This window comes from Pieris brassicae, chromosome 4, assembly GCF_905147105.1.
Source record: "Pieris brassicae chromosome 4, ilPieBrab1.1, whole genome shotgun sequence".
Taxonomy (NCBI): domain Eukaryota; kingdom Metazoa; phylum Arthropoda; class Insecta; order Lepidoptera; family Pieridae; genus Pieris; species Pieris brassicae.
The window spans coordinates 5663631-5675711 of NC_059668.1; the positions used below are offsets into that span (position 1 = coordinate 5663631).

At 33.9% G+C, this 12081-nt stretch overlaps 1 protein-coding gene across 5 annotated transcripts in view; it reads right to left on the reverse strand.

The window, feature by feature from the left end:
• Positions 1-12081, reverse strand: part of LOC123708132 (caskin-1) — a 191095-nt gene that overhangs the window by 4198 nt on the left and 174816 nt on the right. For all 5 annotated transcript variants that reach the window (XM_045658662.1, XM_045658660.1, XM_045658659.1 and 2 more), the window contains 5 exons: positions 2985-3182; positions 2657-2844; positions 2307-2486; positions 1533-1745; positions 115-222 (listed from right to left, as the gene is read on the reverse strand). In XM_045658662.1, the coding sequence (XP_045514618.1) occupies positions 115-222; positions 1533-1745; positions 2307-2486; positions 2657-2844; positions 2985-3182 (887 nt within the window). The remainder of the gene's footprint in view (positions 1-114; positions 223-1532; positions 1746-2306; positions 2487-2656; positions 2845-2984; positions 3183-12081) is intronic.

Below are 12081 nucleotides of genomic sequence, written 5' to 3' on the forward strand. Positions count from 1 at the left end.
AATTTTAGACTTTTTAAAGATGTTAAATAGACCCAAAATTTGCCTATAATATACTGAATAGTGTTTTAATAAAAAGATTATTGTCATAAAACTGTTTAATATACTAGAACTAACCTCCCAAGCGAGCTGTGTGACGTCATGCACAGTGCGATATCCTTGCGCTACGAGAGCTGGGCCGTATTCTTCAAGCCGAAGCAGCCGAAGCCATTCTTCTAAAGAACCCTGGAAATTATTAAATTTATATATTTTTACATTGCATTAAAATAACGCTTTCCAGTCGCAGTCACGCAACGCCTCTATTTCTATATCTATTTCATATTAAGGCACACCTACTTGCCTTAGGGGCCGTTTAAGTTTTACGTAAGAAGTATAGGGGAAGGAGGAGGAGATATGAGGGGGGGGGGGTTCTTTGATTTGCTTATTTGTTGATTATGTCAACAATAATTATTAACTTTTTTACACATGTTACCCTCACATTGTCTATGCTTGACATCAAAGTCAAAAATCATTTATTCATATAGGTAACACAATGTACACTTATGAACGTCATAAAAAATACATATTAAATGCTTCTAATTTTATATTAAAGAAGAACTGGCAATAAACTCTCCGCCACTCTTTTTGTCGCCAAGATTTTTTTGTATTACACAACCTTGTAAGGAGCTACAACCATCCCACCATGTTCCACATGACATCAGCAGGAGGCATTAAATAGGAGCACGCACTTACATTTCGTGGGAATAACACGCAAATGCATTCAATCAAAATGCATTTTCAAGGATTCCTACAAATGAATGCGTTTATGTACTATTATTTTTGTGACATTTGCTCACAAGGGGAGCACGAGGGGGGGGGGGGGGATAAATTGCAGTAAATCTGTTTACGTAATACTTGAATGGCCCCTTGCCAGTTTTCAAAACAAACCACTTAAGTGTTTTGTCTGTAATGTAACGCAAGATACTAGCTACGTTATAAAGAAACCGTTGAAGGTTGGATTTTATTGCCATAAAATTGTACTGTCTCTATATATAGTATTGTCTTTTGTTAAAATAGCTTTTACACATTAAGAAAAACACTTTTTGAACGGATTAAAGCTATGTATTATTATTAAAACTTATAGTTATTTCAGCGAGGTCACCGTGACCACGCATGCTGAAAAGCACGCGAAACGTCGGTATTTTTTTTTTAAATTTAGAATTATGTAAATAATAGTACATAGTTTTAAGTTTTGATAATAATACATAGCTTTAATCCGCTCAAAAAGTGTTTTTCTTACTGTCTCTATATAGCCTTTACGTACGTTTCTTTATTCACATAAAATATCAACTTCAATAATTAAAAAATAAAAATCTTTCATAATATTTCTTTAGCCTAACTGTGGACTTTTATTGAATTTCCATCTGCTTTGTGTTTCTTTAGTACAAAACTGGAAAGTAATATTTCGATATCTTCTTTATCTTCTTCATCTGTCATTCTCATACGAATACCATAATTTTACACTGACATTGTCCAGTTTTATTTGATATACTTACAGGTATATAATCGGGCAAATTCTCGGGTACGTTAAGATTTGCCAGCTCAGCCTTTAAGCGTTTACGGTGGTTCGGTTTCTTGATGCCCACAGCTGTCAAGTCTTCTGGAGTCATTCTTGTGACTGTCGGCAAGTCATACCCGGCCTCTATGAAGAGACGAGCATACTCCTCCATTTGTAAATCGGCCAGCCATGCATGAATTATGTCTGCATCCTGAAAGAGTGAATAAAGGCATTTAGTATCTATTATAGGGTCTAATTACATCCGAACTCCTTCGACTTTGAGCTCTTTATCTTGCTTAAATATGATTAAAATCTTAGAATGAATGTCACATTGACGGTTTATCAGTACCAGTCAAACTGAAACCACTATTATTTAGCCGGAAATCGAACCATGGCCTCATCATGAACACCACTAAACCTCCGAGACGACACGGTAACTGGTCTTTAATAAAAAAATCTTAGTTGAACATAGTACTGTCTTTTATTAACATAGTTTTTACACATTAAGAAAAACATGCGCGCATGCTGAAAAGCAGAAAATTATGCAAATAATTATAAGTTTTTAATAATAATACATAGCTTCAATCCGTTCAAAAAGTGTTTTTCTTAATCTTAGTTGAAATTACATAGAACACAGGCAACCACAAACTGAAATATAGAGATATGATGACGTAATTTTTTTAAAACTTGCCATATGAGTCCTTTATATTCACGTGCGTATAATAATAATTATTATGTTTTTATAAAAATAAAGCGGATATTATCAACATACCGGAAGTCCCTGTGCGATCATAGATCGAACTCTATCAACGGTGTCTCCGCAATGGCATGAAGCATGGTGATGATGCGGCATTCTTCCCGACGCTCTGCCACTATCCAGGGACGCTGATGAATGACGGGAACCGGACCCAGCCGAGCCTGATGAGGAGCCGGGACTGTCCCTGCCGGGACTCTGAAATAGTCGGTAGTTATGTTTACGTTACGTAATATCTTCATCATCATAAAGTGTATTGTAATTACAAATACTATACAATTTTCAATTATTGCGCATCCACTCCTTTTTTATATAATACTAAGATTTCACAATTCCTATTATAAAATTAGAATGAAAATCAAATTTACCTGTGTCATATCGATGCCCTGATCATCACTTAAGGCCAGCTGGTGATGGTAATATACGGCTGCTTTATGTGTGAGCGGTTGCGATGGTGGTGGAAATGTGAATGTGCCTCCACCAGCTGGACTTTTCCCGAGGCTTCCACTCGCTCCAGACACGCCTGACACTGTACTGCCATAGTCAGAATGGTCATCTGAAACATTACCAATAGTTGCTCAGGAAATTTTTGAGACTGGGTTGTATAGAAGTATTGCATCATTAGCGATGTACGACAGGATTTCTGAACTGGTAAAACTGCGCCTGAGCCTTTGAACTTGATCTATAAGGTCTTACCTCGAGTATGAGAAGGTGTATCAGGTGGCTGCGGATAGGCCTGCTCCTCACAGGACGCGTATCCTTGGGATCCGAAACTGGAACCGGAGTGTCGGTGTTGTGGGGTGCCAAACGCGTCCCCTGGCACCGCGGGGGGAGGGACGCGTTTCGCGGTCGTCGCCTTGCCGGCGCCGCCGCCCCCGCGTGACATTCCGCCCACTGGAATAAAGGGATGTACTTTAGTACTGAATGTCAAAATACTACATACGAATTTCCGTATGTACTGAACCTTTAGTCATTGAGGCAACAAGTCACTTTTCAAAGGTTAAATAATTACTTATTTTGAATAATACTTAACAGAAATTCTAATGTAATATATATCATGGGTTATCTTTTTATAGGTTATGTATATAAAACTTATAAACTGGTCTTATTTATACTAAAAGACCCTTTTTTAAAACTGCGACATTGCAATGTACGATACAAAACTAATCAATAATAATAACGTCTTTATAGAAATTACATTTCATATTTTTTTAGGCACATCATTACGATGATATACCCAAAATGGCTTCCTTGTTATCTTTGTACACCCCAAGGATTTTCTTCGCGTAAATTTTAACAAAGCTAATAAGGCCGCTTAACGTCAAAAGCATCAAACGTGGTTATCAGCGGGGCGTCGACCGCATTAGCGAAATGAGTTACATCCCTCAACCCACTGATAAACGAAAAAGGCGGGAAAGATTTAGTAATAAAACACCATCAATCATGATCGAGCCAAGATCCGATGACCGCGTCCGATCGCTAACTAATTGCCCCAACAAACCGACCCAGCAAAATCACCATTAAATTTATCTTGATTGGAACAAAGTTACAACACAATATTGCAACTTTTGAATCGTTAAAACTATAAAAATAGGCGTTTATTATTGCTCATGAATACTTCGTTATCAATAATTATAATATCATTCATGTAAGCCTATAAAAAATAACGAACATTAACTGTTATATGCATTTGCAAATTTATTCTTTATATCTCTGCAAACGCACGCATTTATGGGCCAAAAAAATATTTTCAATTGCCTTCACGTATCGTATCTCGTTGGTCATTAGCAAATAAAAATTGTTTCAAAGTATTATAGTCTGTGAATGTCGAGATAATTTTCGTTTACTGAGATCCCGCTATTAAAGTAATCAACGGTTTAATCGTGTCATCATAAACAGCAATTATCGCGATTACATTGTTTTTTTACTACGGTCTAAATCCATACTAATTCGTTATGAGAGCAAATGTAGATGTTAGGTTCATGTTTCCATATTTTTCGTACAACATTGCTCTTTGTACTTTTATTAGCTTAGCATAAGTCGCAAATGTTTTCATTTTGATTTCGTTGCCCTTTTGTTTTTACGTTCAGAGCCTATTTCGAGCTTGATTACTGGAGTTTATTCGATCTCGCCACGTTTGATGGATTCCTTCTGAGTTTTGGCATTACCTTCGCACGCTTTACGAGGTTGAAAGCAGCTATAAAACTGTTTTAGGAGATTACTTGCCATAATGACATTAATTTGTTACTTATCCAATATACTTTCACCACGTTAAAGTTGATTTATGCCTTTTCCACCTTAACCAGCCGGATTTTAGTACTCAATTTGTTTTGTGTGTAAACTTTTGATTGCTCCTCTCTGTAGACGATACTTTTACATCAATATTTTGCTATATTATTTGCTAATAGATGTGTTTGAGAGGAAGTTTTCAAACGTATATTCAGTTGGAAGTGTATATTTTATATAGCGTTACCGATCCTGACATTTTTGTATACAATTTCGAAGTAGTTCTCTCAATAGCTGTAGCACTGAATTCGCAAGTTCGGGATTGCGCAGTACGAAAACTCAACATTAAAGGATCGCAATAGATTGTAACAGGGTACAGCTTTGAGTGTGAATCGTAAAAGAATACATCCAATGATCATTGGACAGATAGGTACTGACAGTGATTTTCACAATACACATTCATATATATTTTATCGCAATACAATTAAATCGACAACAAATATAATTAGCATTATTTTAATGTAATTTAGATGCAGTCAACTGAATCAATTAGGAGCACTTCCAAGTCGCGTAGGATCGATTCTAACCACATTCTTCATAGTCCGACTTTATTAAAATAAAATTATGCGGCGCCAACATTATTGCGTTGTTATTTTTAGCGCTTACTTAATTTGCAAACTCGATTTATTATCGTGGAAGATCATTTATCTTTATAATTCTGTCAGGCAATCGGTGTCGCTGAAGAACGGTCAGATTGAGCTGTGGGGTATAAAATTGTCTTTATGAATTTACTTACACATTTCTGAATCTATCTTCGTGATAATTTCTGAACTACTACTACAGTAGGCGGATAGTAGATGTTATTAAAACATTTAAAACACCAAATACGTGATCAATTCAGAATTGTTCGTTCGAAAGCTTTGTACGCGTCCGCATTGTGATTTAAGTGAATGTCCACGCCGTATGTATTATGCTGATTGGTAATACATAATATATGAAGGCAAATCCCTTGGATTACATAAAGCCACACAAGCTCCTGAATTGATTGATCGAACCGTCCAGATTTAAGAAATGAGGGTCGACGAAAGAGAAAATATTTTTCGAGAAATACTCTGATCGACCCAAATACTCAAATTCAACCAAGATTATCTATGACAAGCCTCTGTATTTATAATTTTGTCATAATTGTGAGAAACCAGAACTTGAACAACGACAGTGTTCTATATAGTTAGCATTTGTACGCACATAATACTTGGTTTCAATATTTTAACTAATTAAGAGTTGTTCTTTCTCCTCGATTCATAACAGTTACGACTTATACTTAGGGAACAGAGTCGAATGGCTGTTATGCGCCAATCATAACAGGCAGGCTATAGAATTATTTTCAAATGATGTATGTACTAGGGTTGTTCAATTAAAAATGATAATGAGCATGACGCAATTATCTTTTAATTAATGACATTTTATTTTTCGTTTCGTTTCGAAAGTGCATGACTTCTATTTTAAAAAACAAAAGAGAATTGTTTGCTTTTTAATATTATTAGGTATAAAACCTGCCAGTACTTTTTTTTTTTACTCCAAGGAGAATGTATCGCATTATCCCTTTTTTTAAATATCCATTAATCATCATAAAAAAGTATATATATGTTTACTAACTCTATTCACCTTAATAATTTTTAAAAAGAAGCCAATTCTGTATAAAACGAGTTAAACACATATTGAATCACTTTAATTGACGCAACCGATACTTGATTGCGTTATTACAATCGATTTGCAGTGAATGTAAATAATATCGATTATTCAGATATAACTATATCGGTTAATATGACAAATTGTTATACCGAGACGGTTAATAACCAGTACAGATAAAACAGTATAGTTTATTACTTAACATAGCATGCAGAAATATGTTTATTGACGTCGATAAAATAATATAAACATCCCGCCCTGTGGGAATTAGATATTTCAAATTGAAAATCTAGTGTAGATTTATGCTAATTTGTGTAATACATTATAGATAAGGTCTTGTTTATGCCTTGACCACGGCGTTCCCATTTGGAATAATGGTATTGTGTAAAAGATCGCTCTCTTGCTGGAAGCAAGGCATATCAGTCTTATTTTTAATATTTTTCGTTAGGATGACAACACTAAAGAATGCTAGTCCTAAATTATATTGTACTTTATTGGTTATCTCGTGTGGAATTGTATTCTTAATGAGAAATTAATATTAAACCAATGACAAAATAGAAGAAGTAAGATGTGTTAATTTTGAAAGGGTTATAATATTTTAGCTACAAAATTTACGTTAATATTTACGCAGTCTTTGTTCATAAAAGTTGAATATAAATTACGGTAAAATTACTTAATCAATATATTTAAAAAATATGATCATCTATTATTTGAAGTAAAACAATAGATGATCATGTTTACCGTAAAATAGTAAACACTATGCTATCACACATTAGACTCTAGAAATGCGAATTTCCTTTTAAAATCTATGTCAATGGGAAACATAATAGGCATGCACAATTGTTTTATATATTTCCTAGACAAACAAAGCAACATATGTGAAAGCTTAAACTTCGCTGAAATACTCAAATGGGAAATGACATTTTCTACGAAGGCTGTATTAAGTGTTTCTCAGTAGAACGTTTGCAGGTGACGATTCATACGGTGTATTCGATATTTAGGTGCATAATAGGAATGGCTGTAGTTTTATGACTTTCGTTAAGGTCAGGCCAAACACTGAGGACCATGTGTTTTCGCATTTTTGACAGAGAGTTTTATACCAGCTGGTGATATGTAGAGCAATTTTCACCGATACTTAGAGGCGTACTGATTCGTAAAAGTCGGCAACGCAACTGTAAGGCTTCCGGCGTTGCAGGTGTCTATGAACGAATGTCAGAGCTTGTTCGGTCACGTATAAAAGTATGATATACCTATAATGTTATAAAGCATGTAAACTTAACATCTTCCAACTGATTGAGTTAGTTCACTTTAGCAAAAGACCTGGTTACTGAAAATTAAAAAGAAAAATATTTCGTAATTTCTACAACAATTTTTCTTTTATATACACAGCCGTCAACGGAAGGCAAGCAATTCGTAACAATTACGAGTCGTTATTATGATATGGATATTAAGGTTAACAATATGGTTATAAAACTAAAAGCTACATGTAAACGAGACTACATCGAGCTTATAACAAATTAAATTTGTATAGAGCCAAAGTAAATACCCATTATGAGCGCGTAATTTTATCTTATTAAGTTATTAAATTAATTTTACTGAACTGGCTCATAAGTACTCATACTTAACGAGCTATAATGATTAAGTTATTATATTTATTCGACATGACAAAATATTTAAATATGCAATTACTTTGTATGCTACTTGCGCCCGCAGCTACGCCCGTGAGGATCGTCGATTTTCGAAAGATTCTGGCGACCTCTTCAAGATAATCATATCATAAAATATATGTTGATCGCGTTCATACAGACACAGAGGCGATCTTCATTTTGTATTTTGTAAGGATAGATAGTAATGAAATATGTTACATTCTTTTTATCACGAAGACACTGAACTGGTTTAAAAAATTCTTTCACCTGTAGAAAGCTTCATTGCTAAATAACGTAAAAATATCAATTGATTGTATATTATGTTGATTTTTTCGTTTACACTTGTGAACGCATAAATAGAAATTATATGAGAACATAATTGTTACTTATAAATATTTTTTTTATAATTAACAGAGATTAATTATAATAAGAAAGAATATTAGAGAAAAAATGAATTTCCAATAAAGATATCGAAGTTTATCTCACGCTTTATGTAATATAAAAATAAACAATTGGCTTTCAATATGATGGTTTTTTATTTTATTATTTTCTATTGCTTTCCATAATTTTGTATGAAAGCGTGTTATTGTTAAAAGCTATAACAATCACTAAATATACGTTAGATATTCTATTGTTTTACAGATATAAATAGATTAAACAGAATTTGATTTCTAAAATAGTATAAAATAAAAAGCCACCTCGTTTATCAATTGACATACTTCATTTATTAATAACTCGTCTAAGACATGCTAAAAAATAAATGATCCTGAAATATTTGTATAAATTTTGCTAAAAATTGTAGGTGGGTTAACAGAAGCAGACATCATAGGACAGAACACTTGTTGCTCCCACCATTTCATCTATCCCATACTGCAAGGCATTTAGACAATTCGTCACCAACGCCAGAATATGATGGGAACATAGAAAACTAAACTTATTTAAAAGTATTGACTAGGTCAGATTCGAACGCGAACCGTACGACAACGCTTGAATTTTCAGTCTGGTAGTTCTACTCACAGCCAATGATACTTGGACAGTTTGCTTGAAATATAAATACATATCCTGTTAGCAATAGCATAAACAGCAACAAAGAGTTTTAATCGTTGTGTCAAACTTTTTATTGGTCAGGTCAATAAAGTCTTCTAATATGTACACAAAGTAATGTATTATGTAATCAACACTTGGATTTTTTTCTTTACGAAACATAATTAATCTATAGATACGAGTATAAAAATAAATTGCAAAAAATGTTGCTAAGCGCAAAACTCGAACTATGGTGGACAAATTTGAGTATTTTTTATTCTTTATTCCTTAAATTCTGAGGCAAAATTGCACGAGAAACCATATAAACTATCTTTATCTCGAAAAAGCAAAATGTTCCATATGTAGTTACTAAAAGGTTAGACTAATTAAACAAATCATATTAATGCAAAACGAAGTTCGCGGGAGCAGCCAGTATTTGTTTAAAAAATTCGACCACTTACAATGTGCAAATTTCACATGTAAGCTCACGTACGTGATTTGAATACAGACATAAAAAGGCTTACTCGATTAAAAACAAATGCAATATAAACTTTCTTTTATTTATATCAACACAGGATCAAATACATGTAAAACTAAAATATACATTGAAAAGCCATTTATCTTAATTCCGCGCAGAGTACGTCTTATGTACAGCTGGTCTAAATGAATTCAAATTACGCAAATCTCCATGTCTATACCTTTATTGACATGAGAAACATTAGTTATTAGTGTCGCGCTGTGTGGTCAATCGAAAGCTGCCCTCTAACGGATAATGTCACGAGCTTATCTGATAGAGGAAGTTGAAGGAAATCCTACGTAAACTACAGGATATTACTTAACTGTCCCTGCGTAAACGACTTTTAAAATGTATAAAAGAAAGCATGTTTTGAGTTCTAGCGTAATCACTAGCTTAGCCCTTAGTTATCGGTAAATTGGATCACATAGTTATCGGTTATTCCTAATAATTTTTATTACCTCTTTTTGAATTCTTTAAAGATCTCACGCATATTTTCGAATATATTTCACCTTAGACAAAAGGGTTTTAGCGTAACGTTTATATAACTAGACAATTTAAAATTAAAAAGTCCGGCAGAAATCTTGTAAATAAGTATTAACGGAGATGATGACCGCGATAGGCCGATTGAGATCTCTACCTGCTTATTAAATGCAATTAAATGGTCGTAAAAGTAGTTTCCTAATCTCTTAACGACATCTACTAAACTCACGAAACGAATTTACACTTTAGTCTATTAATATTACTTAAGTAAAATACAGTTTTACTACATTTTTGGACTGGGACGCAATATATCTACACAGTGCTAATGAAATCTGTCATTTTATTTAACATACACTGCTATGTGTATTATTACATTAAAAATGCTCAAGAATAAGGGGTACATAGAGTGAGGCGTATGACAGCGTGCTTGTATTATTGCGCCAGGTATTGAAATGGTAGGAGTGGCACTGCTACACCAATTGTCTTCATCATTTCTTTTACAAATCCATCCTTATGTTTAATAAATATAGCAGAAGAACGAAATAAACGGATTCTGCCGATTTATAGCATTAAATGGTTTACTAATCTGGAAGTCTTATGGTCTTATATATTTTATATGATTCACACTGTATGTAGCATTTTATAGGAGTTTAGTGCCTGGATGCAATGTTGTGGTCGAGTGCGTCACAAGGGCAGCGGTTAGTTGTCAACTGTCAGTTGTCAGTTGTCACGATCGTGATGTAATGGACCGCGATTATCGGCAAGATCAGTGACGCTTCATTGCCACTTATCGTAACTTTCATTAGAGGCGACGGCATTCGCTATGACGGATTGCTTTAATGTCAATATAATGCACAAAATATGCCTGTCAAACTGCAAATTACGCTGATACAAGTCCGGAATAAAAAAGAAAATTAGATTCCTTATCTATCTATCTATCCTTATAAAATCCCCCATATATAATATATATAGCATATCCTTTATAAATGAAATCAATTACATGTTAGACATATTTACACGTACCCAAATTAATTAATTTACATCCTTATCACAACGCCATCTATATTTGCTCCTAAAACCTCTATAAGGAAACCTTATTTCAAATAGAGCTCTCCTTAATTACTTTGTTCATGTAGGTACTCTCGCTCAAAAGATTTCCCGCGTATCACGGGGAGTCTGATTAAAATTTTCTCCACTCAGTCGGGAGCTTATTACAGCCGCATACGACTTGTATTTTCATGTTTATCAAAAATATTCGTAATTTGTGCGTACAAGATAATTTCGAAGTAGGCAATCCCTGTTTCATTTCTAATTGCTACGGAGAAACGTATATATATTTTTCAATATGTTTTGGGATGTGCTTAAGTATTCAATCAGAGAAATATCATATCAAAATAATTCTGCTAATAAAGCTTTCGTACGAACTAAATGTCGACCTCTTAAAAAGGTTCCAAATCTGTAAATAGCGTATAAACATAACACAAAAACAGCGTTACATCTATTTAGGTCTAGGTCTCAGATTTCTGTGTGTTTTTCTAATGGACAAGTACGAGATAAGCCTTCTTTGCCTGACGAACGCCGTCGACTTTTTGGGTCTAAGGCAGACCGGATTGCCTAATGGACTTTCTGTCTATGTGCGCATTTAACACTCGCTCTTATTGTGAGGGGCGATCTCGCGAGGGAACATAAAATAGCTAAGTATTTATAATATTTCATATAGAATATCTTCAACATCGAATTGGTATTGCAAAGTACCTACTAGATAAGATACTAGTTTATGTTTCGATTCGATTTTTTTATTAAAGCGTTTATATTAACCATACAATTTACGCGTACAAAGCCTTATCACATAAATACGGTACAAAGTGAAGTTTATTTTTATGGCAAACAGCCGAAGGGAGCGCTGCAACTTTCGTCATTTACATGTCGCTTTTGTTTCAGAAACACTGATAAAAGATCCGTAAACACCGGCAAAGACTTTTTAACAGTTCTCCTAAAACTTCGTTTTTGTTCAATAAACTTGTTTTTATTTTTAAAATGCGGGTTTCGCAAATATACGCAACAAACTATTGATATTTTCGATGCGAATATATCCGCTGTTTGAATTTTGTCACTGAGCTAGGTGTATACAATACAATATATATATTTCGTTTTTACGCAAACTTTTTTTTTTTAAATATTACCTTCTGAGTAGGCTTATTATTTAAACCGT